The following is a 25,295-nucleotide window of genomic DNA, read 5'->3' as shown; positions in this document are numbered from 1 at the left end:
CAGCAGATGCCTTTTGGCTGCAACTGCAACCCTTTCCCGAGCCTGCAGCCTGCTAGCCTCCCCCCTCAGATTTTGCACTTGCCAAGCGTTCACAAGCACACGAGCCAATTCCTTACAATAAATCTCTTTATACACACACACCCCCTACTGTTCTGTTTCTCTGGAGAACCCCGATTACTACAGCATCCTACGCGCTGACAAACAAGGTTGAGATGTAGCAAGTGTGGTCACGCCTTTTTCCAGTCCGCACGGTAACTGAGGAATGTGGCCTCAAGGGGTGAGGGCCCAGGATCTGGAGTCCCTGGGCCTGGTCATTTGTGAGCTTTGTTCCTTCCTAGCCCTCTGCCCTGGGCAGGTCCCTTAAGCTGGAGAAACAACAGCAGCTCAGATGACTAGAGCAGCGCCAACCCCGGTCTATGAGCTTTCAATTGCTGCTATAACAAACTACCACACACTCAGTGCTTAAAACAACACAAATGTCTTCTCGTGCAGTTCTGGAGGTCACAAGTCTCAAATCAAGGTGTCAGCAGGGCTTCTGGAGGCTGCAGGGGAGGATCTGTTTCTTGCTTTTTTCAGCTTCCAGAGGCTGCCTCCATTCTTTGGATCATGGCCCCTCCTGGCACCACTCCAACCTCTGGCTTCTGTTGCCATGTCTCTCCTTTTCTGATCCCTGCCTCTCTCTCATAAGGACCCTTACGATTGCGTTGGGCGCACCAACATAATCCAGGATGACCTCCTCGTATCCATATCCTTAACGGAATCACATCTGCAAAGTCTCTTTTGACGTATGAGTAACACTCACAGGTTGTGGGCATGAGGACTTGAGTATCTTTGTGGGGGTGGGGGGGCATTATTCAGCCCTCCACACCTGGTCACCAGAGGTCACTGGTTACAGATGGAAGGTGAGACACAGGAGGGATCCAAGATTTCAGAGCTCGTACTTGAAACCATTTTGTTTATTTGGAAAGTACTCTACTATTTGGTGAATGCAGAAAGATGCAACAAAGAAATGCTTTCTTTGCTGCTAAAGAGACAAATACGTGTTGGTGCTATATTTTTCTTGAACAATAAAAATTCTGCTCCTCGAGCCATCACAGAGTAAAGCTTCCCCCACCTCAAAGAATAAAATAATACACACATGTTTTTAAAGGTGTAATATTCTGGTCATCTGGGTGCTCAGACTCGTGGGGCCTGTTGCCTTGGCAGCTGTACTGAGTTCTTCCTTCAGTCTTCTTCTGTACGTGACCTTGAGCAGGAATTCAGATCTTTTAAGGTAGATCTTAAGAAGCCCCCTCCACACACATAATTCTAGCATCATGAATCCATGTCATCATTTGCATTCTAGAATACGTCATCCCAATATAAGTTCTAGAATTGTTCTGCACCCTCAAATGCTGAGGACAGTTTTTAAGGCAATCAGTCACATTCAGTTCTTCCTTCTTGGCTACATGGATAACTTGAGGGAATTTTCTGGCTTTTCTTTTTGGTGTATTGCTGTATTTTGGGTGCTCAGGGCTCTGCCATAACCTTTGCTTGGTTTATCTTTAGCGGAGAGAACACAGTTTTGACTCCATAGAAAGGAGAGAACACTGAATAAATCAGTTTTCAAAAATCATCCTAATTGCTCAATTCAACGCACAACAACTGTTGTTGGGAAGTCTGGAAGAATTTCAACCTGCCAATGACGACTCACCATCTGGGTCTGATTGAAGGTTAAAAGGAGTCACCTCCTCTTGGGGGCGCCAGGCGTCCTTCCTTAGTCTTGTCTGGTGATGGCGCTGTCCTAGGCAGTCACCTGCTTCAGGCACAAGGGTGTCAAACAAATGCCTGAGACTTGGTTTTGAGCTCAAGGATGATTTATCTTCCCCATTCCAAGGACATTTTACTATACATCATTATGCTCTCCCCCCATCCCACCCCACCCCCCCTTTTGTCAGAGATCTTTGGCTCTGTTACTTCACTGTCCATTTCTGTGTTTTCTGCTTTTCTTTCTAAAGCTTGACGTTACTGCTGGGAGAAGAACATTTTCCTTTCTTTCAGCATCAGGTGAGCTGCCATCATGGAAAAGGTGGCCAGCCACGTCACGGCTCCGGTCACTGTGTAGGCGAGACCTAAGAAAAGGCTGCGGCCTCCGCTCCACGTCAGGGTGGAAAGAACAACTGATTTTTCTCCTCGGAACCTGGTTACTGGAAAGTCTCAGGAAAGAAGACCTGTTAAGGATCTGTCTCGGCACTTCTCTGCTCTGCCACTGTGTATCCTAAATATATTAGGTTGAATCATATAAAATTGCCTGTTTTGTAGGTAAAAAAATGGTTGAATATTCAATTTCATATGGTCTAATCTTAACCAAGCAGTACTCTGTATCTTGCTGGAATGAAATTGATTAAAAACAAGACTTCCTTCTACATAGTTGTAATCCACGAAAGAGATTCTGACACAGATAGATCTGAATGACTTACAGACAACTAAATAATGAACAAATATATCTGATTTTCTTTGGCAAGCCCAAGGAAATGAAAAGAATAAAGACAGGTTTTATAGCAAACCTAAATTTTTGTTTGTGAATCAGGAGACCCAGGGTAGGCTCAAGTCCTTCATGGGCTAAGGTTTGAATTCCTACCTCAGGGAAAATTCAAGAGGAGTGAAGAAGAAAAAAAATACTGAGATAGATGGCAAACATTTTTAGTGGGTAAACTAAAGGTACTGCACTCACTTGGGTTTTGAAAAGGCCAGCGTCCCTCGCTGCTGGGGAAAGTGTTTGAAGTGGGTTTGCTATCGTTAGCATTTTAATGATGTCATTTTGATTATGCATGTGGCCTGAGGTTTTTAAACATCTGGTGCCTTTTGTAAACCAAACCAATAAACAAATAAAGGCTTCTCATAGCAACGGCACAGGACAGCAGCATTTCCCAGCAAAGCACTTAAAAGGCCTCAAATCTTTGGCAACATGCTATTTAAAGGCACAAGGAAACTTGTTAGGAAACTAGTTCTCTCTCTTCTACATCGAAATTCCTCATTGTCACCAGGTCCTTGGGTGCCACCACGACTCATCTGCCCAGTTTTCTCCCTCCCTCAGTTCCATTAAGAGGGTCTTTTCCTCACACCGAGAGCATCTTTTCTCCCTTAGACGTGGTAGGCAGTTCCCACAGCTCAGGCTCAGTTCTCCTTGTGTATCAGCCAGGCGATGAGGCCGGGTGGGTAACACTCACACCAGGGCTCAACACAGCAGCACCAGCCTAGGACTGATGCTCAGGACTGAGGTTCTCCTGGAAGATTTAGACTGGGGAGTCATCAGCATGCAGATATGACTGTGAAAGGAGTCACCCAAGGAAAGCCTGTCTCCAGGGGAGAAATGGAGTGTCTTCTTTGTCTGGAACACGGACTCCCTTCCTCTTCCCCTCAGCCCCAAACTGACTGTCCTGCCTCGTGAGGGGAGCAGTATGTGCTGGGCTGTTTGCGTTTCTGGATGGCAACTGTAACTGCCTCACTTGTACAGCAATCACAGACAGGGCTGATGGGATCAGAGGTCCAACTCGAGGAGCACTGTCAAGCAACTTTCAATCCCAAACTCTTTTAGTGGGGAGAGAAGGTTGCTGAAATCTTATTTAGAAGGTAACAGTCTGGCTTACTCTTTGATCTGTACTTATAATGCTGCATAAGAGAGAGAAATTTGTGGCTTTCATTTTCATAGAATAGAATTAGAGACCGCGCTAAACAAATGAACTGGAGAGAAACTGTCCTCCTGGTCAGTGAACAAAAGGAGGCAACAGGCTGAGAGGCAGAGATGGTGTCACATGGCGGGGGCATCTCTGACTGAGGCACGTCCCCGCTCCCTTGTCAGAATGCAGATGTCCACACTCTGTTCTAGGATGGAAACATGGAGCAGGGGACTGGAACACAGGAGTTATTAACTTATCCCCAGGAGATTCTCGTTCAAGCTCCTGAGAGGTAAAGAAACTCAGGCGGTTGACAGTTCTGCATGAAGATTCTCTGGCCTGCTGGGGTCCCGTGAACTCCTAGCCAGTAGCTCTGAGATGCTTCGGGGGTGCTGATGCCTACTTGGGCTGACGTCTCAAAGCTGTGTACAAGAACTGGAAAGATCCTCCCGCCAAGAGAATTCTGCCTCAGGGAGAATGAGGAAGAGACTTTAAAATTAAGTCTGAAGACCAGAAGTAGTGTAAACTGCGTTTTAAATATATAATTTTTTAAAGATAGTGTTTGGTGCCATTTTGAAGTTAAGTCCTTTCATTTTTAAATCAAGAGTTACATTTGTATTTTTAGATTAAGTGAAAAAATTGAGAATCTCCTATTAAAGCATATGTCTCCTAACTCGGACAGTACGTCCATAACCAAGGCACTGACTCCTCCCAGCTGGCTCCACACCCTTCGAGAGAGAGGGGAGGACAGAGAATCTTCGGCACTCCTGGTGGGGGAGGATGAGCTGGCCCTGCACCTCGAGGCCAGGGCTCCCTTGGTCTAGGTTACTTCTGCCTAGCATCAAAGGCTCTACAGTCTCTCTCAGGATTAGTTATTTTTAGTCCATATTACAAATGTACTTCTTATGAAATCTCTCTCTCTTTGTTTCTGTGGTCCTCCATTTCATTCCATCCCATACGGCAGGCTTCTCCTCACTGTTTTAGATCTCTAGACCCAGGGTTATTTATCTTTCAAGGGGACAGAAATATTCCTTCCCTACCTATCCATACCTACTTACCTGATATTAACTGTTATTCCTAAAAAAATAGTACACATTTGATGATACAAAGTGGAGACACACAGTTATATGGGGATGGAGTGACAGTATTACCTATATGAGAACTGTGTATTTCTTTTATATATATATATATTTGACTGGAGAATAGAAAAGTATAGAATGAAATAAGACAACAGCTAGTATCCAGAGGGACACTGATTTTCCTTCATCGCCAGAAAGAAAAGTGGTATAAAAGGATACTGTAGGTTATGTTGAAACTATAATTACCAGCAGGCAAACCTTCAATAAAACGCTGTGTTCGACTGAGTCGACGATACAGTTTTTTGAAAGTGGGAAAGGCAGCCGTCCGCATCCACACGATGAAGTCATCGTTGATGAAGCCATTGTTCCCTGGATCCTCTTCATCCAGTTCGTAGACAGGCTTAGGCCAGTATGGAGGCTTTGTGGTTCCTGTGGGAAGAAAATAATGGATGTGGTTGAGAAAAATTATCTACCCTCTTCAGTTTTCCTTAGAATGTAGAGAATGAAATAACTTTTGCATTCTTGAGGAAAGAGAATAGAAATTAAACTTTAAAAAAAAGTGTGTGTGTGTGTGTGTGTGTAAGCTACCTGAGTATGCAACCATGAAAAATAATGGTTACAAAGACTCTAAGGAAATGTGGGGGAAAATGCTGATGACACTTTCATACGGTTAAAAAATAGAGCAGAATATCAAATTACATGTATAGTATGTGTTCAACTATGTTAACTGCATATAAAGCATTGAAAACAGAGGTAGAAGAAAATGATAATAGTGATTGTATTCAGTGATAGCATCATAGGGACTGCCTTTATTTTCTTTAACTTCGCTAATCAACTAAAGAGAGCAAATTAAAACAAGATACCATTTCATCTAAAAGTTGGTTACTATTTATTTAAAGAAAAAAGAATGACAACCATAGACGAGGCAGTGGAAATGGGAACTCTTGTGCAGAGCAGATAGACGTGTGGATTAACATCATCTCTGGCAATCTAGGAACATGCATCAAAAGCTTTAATATATTTTGCATACATTTGGGCCCAGAAATTCAACTTCTAGGAATGTAATCTAAGGAAATAATCACAGAAGTACGGGAAGACTGTGTTACCTAGATCTCCTCCACAGCACTGTCCCTGAGTGCACAAAGCTGGAAGCAAGGAGGAGGAATTGGTACACGGGAGGAGGTGCAGAACAAAGGCGTTGCAGGCCTGATCTGCAGCCAGGAAGCCTGGAGGTGCGCGTGCTGTAGGATGCTGGGAGCACTGGGTGGGGGGCCCGTGTGGGAGATGAGCCTGCTGGGTTTACCCTTGTTCTTTACTGCGGTCCCCAACTCTACAGCAGACTCTTGAGGACTATGTCTTCCTCATCTTTTAGTCACTGGCACTTACTGCCTAGCACATAGTAGGGTGTTCAGGAAATGCTTGATAAAGGGGTGAGGGATTCCAATGAAAGCTGACAGGAGTTGATAATAAAAACCATATTGAATTTTAAAGAGCTAAACTATAAGAGGAAATTGTTCATTGAAGTTTTTACTTCCATAAAACTGGTTCTATTATTAGTAGGATTCAAAATGCTAAAGAGGGACCCATTCTTCCTCAGCTCTGACTACTGACTAAACTGTTTTCTCCCACAAGAGCCCCAGTCCTGCTTTCTAAGCATGGGCTGAGTTTGGTTGGATTAATCTGCTGAAGCATGTCTCTACACTCATAGTGCCTCTGTAAATAAACCTTTGCTGGACAAACTTCCCCTGCAGATATCGTGGAGCTCACCTATTTTGGCCCTTCCCAAGACTTCAATTCTGTTGCAAGAAGAATTTTGATAAAAATTGAAATTGCGTCTGGTGCCTGCCCTGTGGAGCTCACCCCTCTCTCCTTCAGCCAGAGCTCATGCCCGAAGGCAGTGTGTCCTACGGGCCATGGACATCCAGTCACCCAGGGAGCTTGTTAAAAATGCAAGCTCAAGCATGCCCTCCCTTACCCACCCCCAATCCCACCCCATCCCATGTCTTCAGAGGGTAAGAGAAGTGTGGTCTAAGAGACACCCACGTCCTTCATTTTCCAAGTTCAGTTGGGTTGTATGTATTCATCCATGCATTCAACAACAAGCATTTCTTGATTGCTCACTATGTATCAAGCACCAAGAATACAAAACTGCTAAGATCTAATCCCTTTCCTCAAGGAATTCAGACTGAAGTGGGGATGACAGGTATTTAAACAGATAATTACAGTATAATTGTTAACTTTTACAATAGAGGTAAGAACAAAGTGCAGCGGGAGATGAGAGAAAGCTGAGGACCTTTGTGTTACAGGCCTGTGGTTATGTGGTAAGACAAAACAATAGAATGTTGCCAAGTTCCTTTCAAAAACTAGGAATTCAGTTATAGATACAGTGACCATACATGCCAGTTTGCCTAAGACAGTCCCAGTTAATGTCTGTTGTCTATTATCCCATCCGATTTAGCATTTATCCCAAACAAACCGTGTACATATAATTTCATCCTTCCTGCCTGCAGCCATGGTCTTAGCTAGCAGTGTGTGAGATACTCATGTGCAGTGAATGGAGGGCTTACTTTAACACGTGCTTAATGAAAGATGACCAGAGACCCTTTCAGTCAAAACATAACATATCTCTGTGACCCTGCCAGCTGCTTGACATTCCAACCCGTTAGGCCCTGGCCTCTGTCTTGGCCTGTGAGATGCATGAAGCTGCCAGGCTACAGGTCAGTGGGAAGTGTGGGAAATTATAGGTCATGTTGTATGTACATGACGTAGGGTGGGAAATAGATGCTGAGTGGTCTTCTGAGAGTAGTTTGAACTCTCTTGCAACACTGATTTAGTTAATTATTATATGGTATAAACACATAACTATTTTATTGTTTCCTATTAGTTTATTTGCTAGTAAGTCCTTTTAGCTGTGAAGAGCTAAAAAATGGAATATGTATGTTTAATGTAAGATTAAGTGCGGTGTCTCAAGAAAGTTGATGAATGTGATACTTGCAATGTTGGTTGACATTTACCCCCCACCATGGGAACCATTGTAATGTCAATGACCGTGTGAAAATCATAAGACATAAATCTGCTGAAGAATATCAGAATCTAATTCAAAAGTTTGTGGTTATTTTTAAAAGAGTGTATCCAAAGATGATGCTTTACCTTGTGTAGCTAAGGAAGGTCCATTTATATATCATTATGCGAGCATGACTTTTCATTTAGATCAAATGAGTTTCCTTCTAGTTTCACTTTTTTATTAGGAAATTTTTTTTTGTTTGTGTAACCAAAGGAAAGCTTTAATGGGTTGGCTTCATTAGCACAAAAAGAATTTTGTAAACAGTTAAATGAGGCCAGTTTACATCAGTGTCTTTAGAAGCTTCAAATAGAAAAATCAGATAAGTTAATTATAATAATGGTTTGATTTTTTGGTTTGATTCTTCATGGAATCCAAGCAAAGCTTTTTGATATTCAATTTTGGAAGATAAAACCTCTGACATTATTATAAATATTACTATAAATTCAGTTAAAAAATTCAACAATCAAGTGTAAATTTTTTGGTTTTGCAGTGATAAAATAAATTTATTTGGTGGAACACAACATCAGAGTAAAGATAATGTTCTTAGTAAATAGATAAATGTACTTAAAATTGGTTGTGGTATATACATAATTCACAATCGTATCCAAACAAGATACAGTATTTTATTAATCAAAAGAAGAGCTATAGTTGTGCAAATTTAAATATTCTTGCATATTCCCAGAGAAACTCAGCTGCAAAATTTTTATGGCAACATGAATGTTAAACAAATGCTCTAGCGTGGCGGTCTATGTGGTCTGTCTTTGCTACGCATCATCAACCAGAATTTTAGAAATATTTGAGCCTTTAAAGAATTATTTTGTATATCAAATGATATGTCCTATAATGATCCTGAACTTTTTTTGTAAATTAGTTCTCTAACTTTTGGCTGAATTTTGTTCAAAATAGTTGAAAATTTTAAATGAAGTATCTGAAATTCCAAAAAAAATTTAGTTTTTGAAGATTTAGTGAATTGTAATTATTGAAAACCAAGCTTGCAAACAAGAAGATATCGAAATTTACCCCCCTAAAAGGAAGAGAATAATTGAACATATCACATAATGAGAGTTCAATATGTGAACAAGATTTAATTTTTAAATTCTATAATTATAGTTTGGAATATCTCAATTTATGTGAAAACTCTTTTGATGGAGCTCCTATGTTCTTTTCTTTTATTTTTTTTTTTGGCAAGGAAGATTGGCCCTGAGCTGACATCTGTTGCCAATATTCCTCTACTCTGTATGTGGGACGGCACCACAGCATGGCTTGATGAGCGGTGTGTAGGTGCACACCTGGGATCTGAACAAATGAACCCCAGGCTGCTGAAGCAGAGCACGTGAAGTTAACCACTACACCACTGGGCTGGCCCTGGAGCTCCTATTTTTAATTGGATAAAATTTTCTTCTCTACCAGAATTAAATGAAATGAAGAAAGTCTAAGATTTGTAGCACCTAAATTTAGTAAAACATTCAAAAGAATCATAAATAAAAACATGTGAAGTAAAAAAGACAGTGCCTATAAAAACATTTGGGTTATAATACTAGCATATTTCAATACAAAAAAATGGAAAATGAGAATATCCTCCATTTAGTAAAATTAGCTGTGAGCATAACAGGTATCTCAGCACCTATAGATATTTTCTCAATTAAAAAAAACATTAAAGTCAAAAGAGAAGAATCAATTAAAGGTGTCAACAATTTCAAGCTGAGTAACCATAAAATGCAACTTCAAAAAAGATTGCAGACAATTTTGTGAAAAAATTAAAAATAATATTTTAATAAAATATTTTTTAAAAAATTAAACAAAACAAATCCACAAAAAAAATACAGGGCATGTAATGAAGACAAATAGGGCCAAGAAACTGATTAAAGTATGTGACTATGTATCCAGAATAATTTTTCTGCTTATGTTATTTTTTAATGTTTAGATAATAAAGTAGTTTTCTTAAAAAGTTGGCTTAATGTACACAGATATATTATCTTAATTTTTGAAAAAACTGCATTTTTAAAATAGTTTGTAATAGAATTATTTTATAGGTCCTCCAATATGGTAATGTCTATTTACTGATCAATAAATGAAATTTTCAAATAAATATATGACTTTAGTTATTCTACTGCCCTCTTTCACTCTCAGAAGTGCACCAGTGTGGATCATAAAATTACATGGTCACCCTAATTATAGATGAAGCAACAACTTTCTTAAAACAGTGCCTTTTTCCTAATAGTAAGTTGGAAGGAACAAGGGCACCAATCATTTCATGCTTCTGATCAGTATGTGGTGGAGGTGCCCACAGGTAGGGAAAGTTGGAACAAAGAGGAAGTCAACAAAGAAGTCAAGAAGGAGGAATCATAAACATCCCCCACATATAAGAACCAAAGTTTCCATAAACAGATAAGAATACTGAGCTAATGTATGGCTCTTACCTGCAAATGCACTAGAAAGATTATTGGAACTGGGATTCCGAAACTTGACATACTTATCTGTCCACCATGTAATTCCACTCCTTAGCATTGGGACTTTGATATGTATAGATGAATTAAGGTTGTATGAAAGAATAATGGTGTCTGTAAGGAAATTAGAAATTGTGTTACAGACGCAAGCAAGCATTTGTGCTACCCTTTGAAGTGCAGAACCAGACACAGCTGAAAAATAAACCTGAGTTTTAGCAGCCTCTCAACAGGCCTCCATGCCATAGAAGCTGGAACCACAAGACTGTTCTTCTTGCCAAGGCCCCAATTATTGAAAAATACTTTTAAGCTCCATTTAACTCATGTTCCTTAACTACTTCAAATCTCTGGTATGGGAGAACTTATTTGCAAATGAAATACCTTAAGTCAGTGGACAATGTAAATGAAATTTTTTTAAAAACTGTCACTCAGCTGTAGATCTTCTGGACATTTAGGTGGTCACACACATACGAAAGGGTACATGATGGAGACAGGAAACGTCACCTACCATTGAATATGCTGTTGGCGATAGCACCGCAAGGAGCGATGGGGGTCCCATTGTGGGACTCTCTGAACGGAGCACAGCTTCCAACATCCTGGATGCAAGGCGACACAGGAATGAGAAGTGGTTTTGGTAAACTCTCTTAGAATGCTGAAAGTGAGAACACTGGCAACGTAAATCTACCCACATTGACTTATTGGCACAGACCAAGATTACGGACTGCTACCTGTTTGTCCCAGGTTTCTGGCTCACTTAGACTAGGAATTTTTGTGTTTTGGAGATGTGTGTGTGTATGTGTGTGTGTGTGTGTGTGTGTAGTTTTTTTCCTCATTAACAAAACATTGCATACCAAATATGTCTGCAGCAAGGAACTTTATCTTGCTGGCTGTGCTAAATATCACACTAAGCCTACAATGGAATACATTTTTAAAAGATTTTTTTATTGAAGTGTAACATATTCCAAAAAGTATACAAATTGTGAGTCTAGAGCTAGATGACTTATCACAGGGAATTCACCCACCAAACTACCAGAATATATTTTTAAAAGGGTGGTTGCTAAAAATCACTTGGTTATCACTTCATATACTAATGTCAGTGTGGAAAAGGTTTCCTTCTAGCTTTTCTTGCTAGCATGCTGAGTATCATCTATCAAGAGTAAAATTTTATAATCCTAGGTCTAAAAGGATAGTCCATTAAACCAAAGGCTTTTATTCAATCAAGTAGAGCTCAACTTCCTTCAGTTTGGCTGGACTGAAAGCCTCAATTATAGGAAGGACACTGGTAGATATAGAGTGAGCCAGACTGAGACCAGACACTCAAGGTTACACTCTAAGTGGGTGGAGCATGGAAGGCTAACCTTTAGTTGGAGGAGATTCACACTCCTGCTCTGGAGGGAAAGTGCCCGTTCTCAACAGCAGTCATCCTGAATACCAGCCCTTCAATTTATGCAAGAATGCAATGAGCATTTCTGTCTTGTAAAACCTTAACTTCTGAGTTTATTTTTATACCCTCTTTTAGACTGAAAGATCTACCTGGTTTAAAAAAAAAAAGTATTATACCAAATGAAATAAAGCCTTACCTTTACATCTGTACCCAGCAGTTGGCTATTACTTCTGGATAGAATATATCCATAGAGGTTCTGATAGAAGCCATACAATTTGTAGTACATATAAACATTACCCTGTATGGGAGAAAAGCAAGAAGTAAGAAGAGAGTAAGAAAAACTAACTGGAGTATTAATAAACATGGACAGCATTTTTTAAATATAAAAAGTAGTACAGAAAAAATTGAAAGTTTCTTTATTTCAAACAGAAACCCAAGAAATCATTTTTAAAAATTACATGTTGAAAAATCCTATTCTATACAGAATTATTTAAATGACTAAATAACTTATTTTTAATATTTTTGTAAGTGCTACTGTGCTCCTGCCTTGAAATTTTTTTATAACTAGACTTTGTATTTTCGATATACAAAATTCGATTTTACAAATATTGCTATTTCCAAGCAAAACTAGGAAAAATGCTTTGCTTAGGGGTAGTAGTAGGCATCAAAAGTCCTGTGACCTCAAAGCAAATCCACGACACGTCATTTAAAATTGGAGCCCTTGACCATGTCCAGTCGCCTGTGCACACTGGGCACGGGACAGGCGTGAGACCAGCTGCTTGCAGGCCAGCTCCAGGTGCTTTGTCTTTCATCCCTGGGATCTAGCACAGCACCTGGCACAAGGTAATTGCTCAAGAAATGGTGAGCCACTTGTTATGGACAAAAAGATGGAATAATTCACTGATACCAAAGAAAGGTGATATTCGCCTTAGCAATAAGTGGCCCTGTTGCCATGAGAGACGCGCCTTTTCGTGTATGCCACTCTATGAGGCTGCCAATCACAGGCTACCATCACGCTCTACCTCTCCCGTGACATACCAAGGCCCTGGAAATTCTCCAGGCAGACTTGATACAGATTTTACTAACAGCACATATCATGCAAATAGAAATGTCCAATGTAGCTGTTTATAATTAACATACTACTTACCTCCAAAATAATGAAGGCCTGCGTCCAGAAATACGAAGGCCTAACTTTTATTAAGTGCCTTCCATGTGTTAGGGGCTATACTCAGTGCTAGAAATACATAAGTATTCCTTTACAATTCCCCGAGTCAATTGATTTTCTTATGCTATCCAAAGCCAGCATTTTGGAAAGGCTTTGGCTTCACTCTAAGGACATTTAAGAGGATGAGTTTGGAAAATGGGAGCTGGAAATAACGGTCATGGTAAGAGTGGCCAGTTACAGAAAACAATAAACTAAAGACATGAGTCCCTTGTAAGAGAACAGCCTCTGGAACACTGAGAGGGGGAGACGCTGGGCCATGACAAAGAGGCAGGCTGCAGCATCACCAACGGAGAGCATGGGTGTGAACACCAACAAGCCGGGCACAGCAGGACGACTGATTACACTTCCTCACCCACAGAGGGAAGCTCTACGGTTGACACTTAACTATAGAAAATAGGAAATCCGTGGACTGGAATTTACCACACATTTTCTTGGAAGCTAAAAAGAGAACTCTACTTACCCGAAGTTATCTATTCATATAAATGACAATAAACAGGCAGAGAACACTCGCCACACCAGGGACCGGAGTGTTTTAACAACCTCTTTTCAGTGATTCTTTGTCCAAGATTTAGCTGAATAAGGCCTCCAGGATTATCATCTTTCTGAAGACTCCTGGAGGCATCATGCCCTTGGTGGTGTTCCTTCTCTCTCAATTCAGTGGCACTGTGTGCAGGCAGAGTCTCGCCTTGACTTGTCGTCCAGCACATGTTATGTGTGCTGACCGGCGAGCCGAAGGCCCTGGGGCTGCCTTGAGCGGTTTGGTTGGAGTTTTACAAGAAAGCCTTTGCCTGAAAGGAATGGTTACCAGCTGGTAACACTTCATTTGCTGTTAGGGTATCAAAGGGCACAGACAGATGGGAACTGAAGCCCTTTAAGATTTTATCTTTTGGATTTTTTCTTCAAAAATTGAAGCACTCTGAGCCTCCAAGAAAGAACCAACCCTGCCTACACCTTGATTTCAGACTTCTGACTCCAGAACTGTGAGAGAATAAATTTCTGTTGTTTTAAGCCAAAAAAAATTAAGTAACACTAACTTTTACTTTGGGGGGCAGCATGGTGAGATGAGGAAGGCAAGAAAGGGCACAGCTGCAGAGAACTAGAATTTTGACCTACAATAAAAGAACACATACATAAAACCTCCCCCACTGACTTTGTATAGATTTCACTTACAACCCAAGTACAACTCAGTAGCTTCCTTATAATTTATACCTGACTCATTCAGATATAAGGATTAGCACTAGCCATAATCAGTACAGATGTATTCAGAATATTACTGATGCCAACATGCTTTCGTCTCGGATCAAAGGGGAAATAAGAAAAAGAGACATAAATCCAGAGCTTCCTAGAGCATGAAGCCATATAATTGAGCACTTTATCTTTCCCTTCTTCATTTAATCTTTCAGCAAACAATTTTTTTTTTTTTTTTTTGGTGAGGGGGACTAGCCCTGAGCTAACATCCAATGCCAATCCTCCCTTTTTCTTCTTGAGGAAGAGTGGCCCTGAGCTAACATCTGTGCCCATCTTCCTCTACTTTATATGGGATGCTGCCACAACGTGGCTTACCAAGCGGTGTGTTGGTGCGCGCCAGGGATCTGGGCGTGCGAACCCTGGCCCGCCGCAGCGGAGTGTGCGCACTTAACCGCTTGCGCCACCGGGCCGGTCCCAGCAAACAATTTCTGAGCACCTACCATGTGATATACTGTGCTGTGCACCATGTAGGAAGCAAAGACTCATATGTTCATACAGTAAACATTAATTGAGCACCTATGGTGTGCCAGGCATTGTTATAGGTCTTGGGATACAACAGTGAGAGACAGACAATAAATAATGCATATAATAAACCCTTAATTTACACAGTATGTTAGAAGGTGGTGAGCACTATGGAAAAACTGAAATTCCAGCAGGTAACAAGGATCGGTAGTGCAGGGTGGGCGAGTAGACAGGTTGTAGCATGAAACAGGATGGCCAGTGCAGGCCTTATTGAGGTGGGAATGAGCCAAAACCTGAAGGAGGTAGGGGAGTTAGTCAAGCAGTTATCAGGTATAGGCAGCAGGGCAACAGAATGCCTGACTTGTTGAGGAACGGGGAGTCCAGTGTGGTTGGAGCGGGGGTGAGGAGAAGAGAATGGAGGGATCAAGTCAGAGAAGAAATAGGAAGCCAGATCCTGTAAGGCCTTGCAAGGGCATAGGCGTTTTCACTGAGTGGAAAGAGGAGCGGTTGCAGGGATTTTCTGAGCAAAGGAATAACATGGTATGACTTATTCTTTAAAAAGTTCACTCTGGCTGCTCTGTTGAGACATGGATATGAGCAGGGAGACCTGACAGGAGGCTACTGCAGGAATCCAGGTGAGAGGTGAACGTGGCTTGGTGAGGTGGGGAGAAGTGGGCAGACTCTGGTATATTTTGAAGGTAGAGCCAACAGGATGGATTGGATGTGAGCTGTGATAGAAGGAAAGGAGTAGAGAATGACTCCTAGGCTGTTGGCCAGAGCACCAAAAGGATGGACTTGTTTTCAGCTGAGATTGAGAAGTCTGCAGGTGGAATAGAGTTTTTTCGGGGAGAGGGTTGCAAGGGGGAGAAGTGGATATCAGGAGTTCAGTTTTGGAAATGTTGAGCTTCAGATAGCTATTAGACACCCAAATGGTGACATCAGGAAGGCAGTTGGAAATTCAAGCGTGGATGCTGGAAGAGAGGTTTGGGCTAGAGATATAAAACAGAAGGTTGTCAGGAGATGGCATTTAAAGCCAGGGGGCAGACGCCGCTTCCAAGGAAGTGAGTGCATACAGAGAGGAAAAGAAGACCAAAGACTAAAACTTAAGTCCTGCAGATCTCAACACAAAGAGTCTGGGGAAAAGAGGACTAACGGCACAGGAAGCAGAGAAGGGCAGCCTGAGAGATGGGGGGGAATCCAGGATTGTGTGATTCCTGAGAGCCAGAGAAGAAAGTGTGTCAGGGATGACGGGGCGACCACCTACGTGCAGTGGGAGACAAGGCACGAAGGACTCACTGCTGGACTTATCCACGTGTGAGTCACTGAGTGTTGGGGGAAAAGCCTGATTGGAGTGGGTTTGAGAGAGAATGAGAAGAGAGGAATTGGAAATAGCAGGGATAGACAACTCTTTTGAGGAGTTTTCCTGCTAATGGGGGGAAAGAAATGAGCAAATAGCCCGCAGGGAAATTGGGTGAATAGAAGAGTGTTTTTTTCTTTTTTAAAGATAGGTAAAATAATATGTTTGTATGCTGGTGGGAATGATCCAGTAGAGAGAAAAGCTGATACAAGAGGCGAGAATGATGAGGTAAATTCTTATAAAGGCAAGAAAGGACGGCATCTCTGCACAAGTGGAGAGAGAAGCCTTCAGATAGGAGCACGGATAGTTCACCTACGGTAACAGGTGGGAAGGTGGAGTGTGTAGTGCAGACACCTGTGCGTGGGTAGTTGTGGAGTAGCATGGAAAGTGTGGTCCCTATCCTCAGGGAGGTTCCTATAAGTAGAGGAAATGAGTCTACGTACAGGATACTACACAAGCGATTGTAAGTCCATCAGAAGAGTGGAAACAGCGCTCCCAGGATACAAATGTGGGCAAATTCTTGCTGGAGACATGAGTGAAAAGGAGGCTCAAGGAATGGTTAGGGATAGTAGGGGCTTAAAACAAGTAAGATCTTATAGGAGACAGTGAGCAGGGACTGTCTAGGTGAAAGAACAGCAGGAACATAGAGAGTTGTACCATGGAAAAGCAAGTTGGCCAGTTTGGCAGGAGTACAAGGTCTCTCCCAGTACAAAGAGAGAGAGTTGAAGAGGTAACTGGGCCTCAGATGGTAGAAGAGCAATCTGGAAGAATGCTTTCTCCGGGAGAAGCCAAAGGCTAGAAGTGCAGTTAGGTAGCTCTGAACTAGACCAGTAGGGCCTGAACTGGGCAACGCCAAGAGAAGGGAGGGGAGGGGTGGTTGGGAGAGACCAGAATTGGACAGCGCCCATGCCTCAGAGCTTGGACGAGAAAGGAGCAGGCAGGGTAAAGTGAAGGAGGAAAGTTTTGAGTCTTGGTGATGGGATCGTCACCAGACGGGAAGTGAGTAGGGTTTTTCAGGAGATGGTGAGTCTGGTTTGTGACCAGCTGCGTTTGAGGTGGAAGCAGGGCCGTGAGGTGGGATGCTCAATGGGAAGCTCACAGAAGGCCTGTCTGTACTTAGATTCACCCAATGCAGAGTCATCCATGAAGGGGAAGGAGGGGGACCAACCAGGTCAGGGAGGAGGACGCTGTTGGGGGAGAGGTACTGAGTCCAGAGGACAGGACAGGACATTTGGGGAGTTGAAGGAAACACGTTTTTCATTTGATTAAGCTTGACTGCCAGGTAAGAGGCCCTGCAAAGGCACCTCTGGGATCTCCTGCTGCAGGGAGTGTCACTGAGGGGTGGCCCCAGCTGCAGTGCCTGAGACCATCCTGTGTTTGCTTCAAGGCCATGCTTCCCATGGCCATGCCCAGCCCTTGGCTGAGCACAGCAGGAATGCTGGGACAGGCTCCTTTGGGACTCTCTGTCTGCCTTGCTGGAGCTTTCTTAAGAACACACTGCCGTCTAAGACCTTCCCTCCTCCCTCTCTCCTTCCCTCCCTCCCTCCTTCCTTCTCCCCTTCCTTCCCCTTCACAGGGGTCAGAGCTGTGTTGTGTTCTGACAGCTTTCCCCTGCTTCCTCCGGCTCCCACCCCATTTTCCCCCACAGACAGTCCCCCCAGTAAATCTCCTGCATGTCTAATCCTGTCTTGGCATCTGCTTCTCAGAGGACCTGGACTAACACGAGACTTTAATCAGCCCAAGAGCTGGGACTTCTCTTAACATTTCTTTGGCATTTCTCACAGTGCCTGACAACCAGGCCAAGAGTCACCTTAGGGATTAAGTAATTGCATACGTAGAATGACTTGGGGAGACCCAAGGAGAGTCCCGCCAGCTGTGTGACCCCTGACACTAACTCACTGAGTGACCTTGGCCAAGTCACCTAACCTCTCAGCCCATTAATTTTCACACTATAAAATAAGTGGTTAGAGTCAACGATCTCTATGGTCCTCTCCGTAGGTCTTAACATCTGATTGATGTTAAGAATTAGGTTACAAAGTTGGGTAGGTAAAGAATCTGGAAACTTAGACACAAAGGAGAAGAATAAAATTCCAAAGGGAAAAACAGAGTGGGAGAGTCACGCATGGACTCACCTTCGTCAGATCTCGCAGCCCAGCACTGCTTTACTCTTTGTATTTGTATTTCCAGTTTCGGGAAGGATTTGGTGGAAATCGTGAACTTACTGCCAAGTGAACAGGAGTAGATCAGTATATAGCCAATTGGAGGCTCTTGAATTTCACTTACCTGCATTGTCTCTGGAATGTGAAAGGGAATAGAGCAGGTGCATTCTTTGTCAAAATCCACGGCATTTTCCCGCAGTTTTGCACAATTTGCACAGATTTTTGTGTAATTAATCTGTTAGGCAGGGGAAAGAACAATTACTAATTAAAAAGTTACATGAGCACATATGTTCAAGTTCAAGTCCTGAGTCCACCAAAGTCTTCAGGCTCTCTGGGTCAAGGGCATGGAGTCTGGGACTCGACTAAAGGGCAGCGCCCCTCCAGGACGGGAGTGTTCTGAGGATGCTCACGAGCAGTGGGTCTTCTGATGGTCTTTCATTTGGGGACTTGGCAGCATTTTGCCACTGCCCTGGGATTCAGTGTTTCTACTGCAAATTTAGGTAAGCTGTCGTGATGAGGCCTTATGCCCCAGTCAGGAAGAGGTGTCACTAGGAAAGTATCGGTCAATGACTCATGAGAATGGGGCTCACGGCCTGAGTCTAATTAGCTTTATGGGGAAGGCACTTCACTGTTTTTCCATTTTATTGTATGGAAAATATTTATACTAATGAATTCTTCTGCATGGCATCTAGAAGAAGTTATTAAAAATGACCAAACATAGAAAAAGAAGTTTCCAAAATGTAGGGTTATTGATGTATACAGGCTAATTCTGATTCTAAAATGTTGTTACATTCAGTTTTTTAAAAGTTAAATTCTGTGAAAAATGGTATAGTGGACTCTTTAAAAAAAGGTAATGTGTCTCAAATAGGCAAATCCTGTGAGCTGTGGCTGAAGGACTCAGTCATGTGAAGATAGAGCTGGAAGAAAGAAGGAAGGCTCAGTGAGAGAGGGCACAGAGGCCATGCAGTTCCCTCGTGCTCCAGGAAACGCTCATCGCAGGGGCCCAGGGGCTGTCATGGGAGCTGCCTGCCGTGGACTGCTTCTGCTTTTCTCGCACTGTGTGGAGAGTAATTAGAAGATTGTGGGAATGGAGGAGGAGCAGGGAAGCAAGTGGGTAGCTCTCTCCTTGGTACTTTCCCAGTGGGATTAGGATTCTTTGAGAGAGAAGACTAACAAAAAAGACAGAAGGAATTGTGAATCCTTGGAAAGCCACTGGGAGTTTTGAAGCCAAATAGGTAAAATGTTAGTACTAAATTCAAGATTAGCCAAAAGGTTACTTAATTGTACTTAGATGCTTATATTTACTTTAAAAATTCTTTAAAAATGTGGCAAGGCTTAAACTATTATTTTTGAAAATACTGATGCCTTTTCTGTTAGTGAAACTGCATTTTTTTGTTGTTGTTGTTGAGGAAGATTAGCCCTGAGCTAACATCTGTTGGCAATCCTCTTTTTGCTGAGGAAGACTGGCCCTGGGCTAACATCTGTGCCCATCTTCCTCTACTTTATATGTGGGACTCCTGCCACAGCATGGCTTGACAAGCGGTGCGTAGGTCCATGCCCAGGAGTCAAACCTGTGAACCCGGGCCACTGAAACAGAGTGGATGAACTTAACCACTACACCACCAGGCCAGCCCCGTGAAACTGCATTTTAATTTTTAAAAAGCATTAAAGAGTACAGCTGTATTGTAATTGAGAGCTAGCACACTGAACTGTGACTGAGACTGGGGTTCTAGTTCGGCCAGTCTCTGACCTTGAGTTACATACTTAACTCTAGGGCCCACATTTTGTTCATCAGCATCATTTTGCCAAGCAAGTAGTTGATCCGTGAGGTCACTGTCATAGTATACATTCTACTCCATGGATGCTTGGAGTTCTGTCAATGCAGAATCAGGAAAAATGTGTTTCATGATCAAATGATTTTTGAGTAGATGACGTCTAAGTTGCTTCCTAGCTCTAAAAATTTTGAGGAAAACATATCTCTGATTTACTATTTACCTCACGACAGCATCCTCAATTTGCTGCTCGAGTGGCCTTGTAAACCTATAGCTTTAAAATGAGAGCAAAGACCATAGTCTGCTCCTCATAGAATTTTGGAGAGGCAGGAATTATCATTCTTGCTTAAAGAGAACTGCAAAAAGGGCACTTCCTTGTTGTGCCCCAGGGCTAAGTGAGAAGAGGAAAGCCCACTCAGAGCTCTTCTACCAGGTCTGTGCTTGCTCACACTGGCCCGGGGTACCACTTCATCTTCTCACACAATGTAATGAAGCACTTCTATGTGCAAAAGGGAATCACGCTCCCTAGGTGGTTTCTGGTTTTCTTGGATAAAAGTAAAGTGTTAGAAACAGTCCTATCTGAAGTGACTAAAAAAAGTCAATTGGAAAATCCCCCTAACATCATGATAAAAGCATTGTTTTTTTTTTTTTTTTTTTTTAAAGATTTTATTTATTTATTTTTCCCCCAAAGCCCCAGTACATAGTTGTCTGTCATAGCTGCACATCCTTCTAGTTGCTGTATGTGGGATGCGGCCTCAGCATGGCTGGAGGAGTGGTGCCTCGGTGCGCACCCGGGATCCGAACCCGGGCCGCCGGCAGCGGAGCGCACGCACTTAACCGCTAAGCCACGGGGCCGGCCCAATGATAAAAGCATTGTTGAAAGTTGTTTGCAGAGTGGCTTTAGCTGTCCATGGAGGGAGGTCCCCTCATCTGCATGAGGTGACACCACTCAGAAATGGCTGCCTCTTAATGGAGGCTGCGCTCCACAGTGGGTGGGGGTGGGTAACCAGAGGGAGGAAGCAGGGAGGACATGGGAAGCGGGGAGGAACCAGAAAGAAAGGGGTTGGTGAAGAAGGAAATAGAAAAGCAGATAGGATGAGCTGTTTGTGGAAATGGTTATCAACCTAGTAAGCCAATTACTTTGCTAACACCTTCAACTAGGCAAGTTTAATTTCCTCCTGCCATTTTGCCTCTGCCGCCTGGTTGGGCCTGGTTGTTTACGTATCACACTGCAGGACTCAAAAGGACTTAGGAGCGCTTAATTCCTGGGGAGATAAGCTGCTAGGAGCAGGAAATATAAGTGGAAGGCAATAAAGCAGTATGCATTGGTAGGAGGAGTGGGACCTGAAATGACATTTTCCTTTTTGAAGTCCTCACTATTTGCCCTAATCCATTCTTTCAATAAGTGTGTGCCTATTATGTACTGGGCAACGCGCAAGGAAGGGGTTGTGGAAATGGTGAACAGGCCAGCCACGGCAGAGCCCTTTGTTCTTACCACACATTATCTTACCTACTCTATCATTAGTTCATTGAGGGCAGGAATCAACTCTTACTTATCTTACTCGTCTGCGTACCCAACAGAAGTCTTAGCACTTCCAGATACTCATGAATGCGAAATCAATGTTGACAGACTTGGTCTTCATTGTAATTTTGCCACTAGCCATGTTGGGAGAGGGAACAGACCAGCTTTCCATGGCTGCCAGTCGTACAGTCTGGGATGTCCATTAATCTGCTCTGAGCTGGTTTGAGTGAAACATTTACTTAATTCATTAGACTGAACATGGGCATGGCCAATCTAGCCATAGACCAGCTCTGATCTCCCCTCCCCAGCCCAGCTTCTGGGATTCTCATCCTCCAACAGCTTGTTAATCAAATTGGCAAAAGGCTTGTGACTGAGGGGGGTGGGGGTGTGCCCTTAGCTTCAGCTTTTCTCACTCTGAGTAGAATTCGGTTTATTTAGCTAAGTATCCTTAAACGGCCATAAAGTTTGGGTTCCTGCTTTTCTTAGATTAAAGTGATGATCTCAGAGGGAGTTCATTTGCAAAGGGAAAGACACAGTGCTTGAAAGTAGGGCAAAACTGCAGCCCTGTCTCTCCGGCTCTTCGCTCTCTTTATCAATGTGATTGGCGGCGTCTGGCATTTGGCCTTGCCTCTCCTTCTCCCACCTCTGTCAGTCGCTTGCTCAGGCCTCTGCCAGCATAAAAAGCTTGACTTTGCCAGGCCCTGTAAACAAATATGGCTGAGCTGACCACTGTGAAGGTGACTGTCCGCAAGTCAGAGGAGGGATGAATAAAGCCCCCACACAAGGCTCTGCCACCATCTGCACCTGCCAGCTGAAAAAGGGAGGCTCCAGTCTCTTCCAGCTCCCTGTTGAGGGTCTAGGTTCTCAGACTGACCACTCATTTAGAGTCCCAAAGCTGAAAAGTCTTAGAATTTGCTTAAAAAAAATGTAAGATGGGACAAACCTCTATTTCCTTGATGCTCTTTGCAGACAATATAAGGATGATGCCCACGCCAAGGCAGAACACTCCTGTGGCGAAAAAGCCAGAGAGTACGCCGGTGGCAGAGAGCTGCAGCCGGTAGGCCGGCAGTTGCTGCTGCTTCAAGGCAGTGTTGTCTGGCAGTCTGGACTGGCAACCCTGGGGTGTCCTCTTCATTTGGGGCCTGCAGGTGACTGAGATAGACTTTTGAGACACTTATTATTACTCACAGTAATACCACATAATGTTAATGTTAAGAATTACGTGAACTTTCCTTTGTAGTGGCAAAGTCTTTCTGCTTCCTGGAATTATTCCTTAACCAGACCTGATATTTAGCAGGAACATAGCTTTCTTCAATCAGCTATTGCTAGGTATATTTTACTCAGGCTCAAAAAACTTATGCTAAATGCCATGCTTAGGAGGAATGATCCCCAGCAGGGTCTCTGTAAACCAAGATCTGGTGACACTGGGGAGCAGTTCCAATGGGCTATGGGATGTGGGATGTGGTGACTACTACAAGGCAAGCCCTTCCTGAAACGGGTAAAATAGATTTATCTGTAAGAACTTGCCTAAATCCTTAGAGATTAATACAAAAAATAAAGGTGAGGGCTGGCAGTTTTTTTTCCGAATGTAGCTCTCCCCTAATATGAATATAAACTAAGTTGGAAAAATGCTCAGATTACAGCTAACTTTGCTATTTGTGATAAGGAGGAAGGGAGAGGCAGGCAGAACACAGATATCTAATCTCAGTAGCTTCCGATTTTTCCATCCACAAGAAAGACTCCAGTAGAAAATGCATACTAAAAACATTTCTTCCTAACCTTTTCCCAAGCCCATGCTTTGGAGCAGCCCAAATGAGGCGAGAGAAAGGAAGAGGAAGCTAATCCATTAAATGTTCAATATTGCAATATGGTATTATTGGTTTGGTTTTGGGTTTTTTTCACTTATAAGAAATCTACTAACATCATTTTCACTCAGCTGTTAGTAATTACTTCCTCTTCTTTAAGATGCATTTCAAGATGTAGAACTAGGGTTTTTAAAAAATTAGGCAGCATGTGAATTTCTACTCTTCCTATTTTGTTAACATTAGGCAGAGAAGCCATGTTGGCCTATTTTTGTATTAAAGAAGGCAACGACTTTGGCACATCTACCTTGTTTAAAAGAATACAAAATAAATGCTACTTACACTAGATTGTTTCCAATTCAGAGTCAAAGCTTCCCACTTGCAAAAATTGGAAAAAAAGCACACCCCCAATCGGAACTTTTCAGCATGCCATTTAAGTCTGGCCTGGAGGTGGTGATGAGTACGGCTGTTGGTATTATAGCCTTGTGTAAGAAGACGGCAGCGAACCCTTCTAGTTCACATCTATTTGTTTTACTAAATAAACATGGTCGAGAGCTTGGGTTTAAAAGGCAGTAACGGCCTATGAGATTAGATCATATGTGCAGAGTTGGCCTACAAAATATCAGGTGTGTTTGCAATCTAGGTATTTGTTCCAACACTGGGTGGGCTTATACTACATAGGTAACTCCTCGCAAAAGGGTCATTACAATAACAAATCAGGATTTCTTAGGCTTTTCATAAAACAACAAAATCCCAAACTAAAGGGAGCTTCACTGGAGTATATCAGTCAGGGTTCTCCAAAGAAACAGAACCCATAGGAGAGAGAGAGATATATATGTATCTCAAGAGATCTATCATAAGAAACTGGCTCACATGACTATGGAGGAGGCTGTCAAGTCCAAATTCTGCAGAGCTGATGTCCCAGTTTGAGTTTGAAGGCCAAAAGCTGCTGTAGAACAGGAATGGCCGACGTCTCAGTTTGAAGGCCATCAGTCAGGAAGAGCTGATGTTTCAGTTGGAAGGCAGAATTCTCTCTTGCTTGGGGGAGGGTCAGCCTTTGGTTCTCTTCAGGCCTTCAACCAACAAGATGAAGCCCACTCACATTATGGAGGGCAAGCTGCTTTACTCAAGTCCTCTGATTTAAATATTACTCTCATCCAAAAATACCCTCACAGAAACACCCAGAATAATATTCTCTTTAACTGCTGTGTAGATCGCCTCCTCAGGCATTACTAGACATTTTGTACATATGGGATTGCCTCATATTTCACTGCCTTTTCCTCTTAACTGCTGGGATGCAAATATACCAAATACGAGTGTAGGATCAGCAAGAGTTATATGTGTGGGGTACACTCACACACACACACTTATATACACACATAATATTCACCTGTCACTTAAACTCATGCGTGTCCCCTCTAAGACTCAGTTTTATCATCCATACAGGTGAATAAGAACACTTTTCCTTCAAAATGGTCTCATTTTTTGGTTTTGGTAAGTTAATAGTGGTTTGGTGGGCTGGTTTGAATTCTGACAGCACAGACTGCATGTCACTTTGCAAATCTGTCCTCTTATACAATCATGCTTGATGTTTTGTTCCAGGTTAATCTAAGATATGTCAATGGAAGGTCAATGCATGTCTTGGGAAGGCATGGGATTCATTTTTTTTCTTACCATTGGCCAAGAACATCTCACGTGTTAGGATTAAAGCGATGAGGGCTAAGTTTAGCTATAGCTTGAATGAATTTTCATTCTGTAGTGGCTTTTCCTGTTTCCTCTAACCGGTTGGGCTTGAGTCAGGATCCTGCAGAATGGAACTTGCTCTTTCCCTCGAGTCCCTGTGTGTGGCTTCCAGCCCACAGACACGCCTGGACAGCAAGTTGCCGGTGAAGTCGCTGGTGTGCAGAAGCATGTGATTTGCTGGAGTCTGATTTGCTGGACTGCTGGGCTCATTTAAAATTTCACAGTATTTGAATGTGGAATTTTACATCCAGTAATGGCACCTGTTTGCTTCATTATCTCTTATTTGTTGTGTAGGTCTGAGTCCCCATACAGACCATCATGGTGTCCTGAAGTGAATATGGCAGATCTGGGTTTGACTTTTGGTTTTGCCACTTAAAC

At 42.7% G+C, this 25,295-nt stretch overlaps 1 protein-coding gene across 1 annotated transcript; it reads right to left on the bottom strand.

Annotated features, from left to right (window-relative positions):
* Positions 1–1,956: 1,956 nt before the first annotated feature.
* LOC101394010 (cell cycle control protein 50C-like) lies at positions 1,957–24,437 on the bottom strand. Its single transcript, XM_014794986.2, has 7 exons — positions 22,316–24,437; positions 18,203–18,313; positions 11,824–11,925; positions 10,752–10,839; positions 10,220–10,360; positions 4,955–5,164; positions 1,957–2,195 (listed from the first exon to the last, which is right to left on the bottom strand). The coding sequence occupies exons 1-7, from the start codon at positions 22,505–22,507 to the stop codon at positions 2,005–2,007; spliced, it is 1,035 nt and encodes a 344-aa protein (XP_014650472.1). The 5' UTR covers positions 22,508–24,437; the 3' UTR covers positions 1,957–2,004.
* Between the last annotated feature and the right edge of the window lie 858 nt (positions 24,438–25,295).

This window comes from Ceratotherium simum, chromosome 15, assembly GCF_057802395.1.
Source record: "Ceratotherium simum simum isolate JZ-2026a chromosome 15, ASM5780239v1, whole genome shotgun sequence".
Lineage (NCBI taxonomy): Eukaryota > Metazoa > Chordata > Mammalia > Perissodactyla > Rhinocerotidae > Ceratotherium > Ceratotherium simum.
Note: the sequence above shows the minus strand (reverse complement) of the source record. Positions and strands in the feature narration are given on the sequence as shown.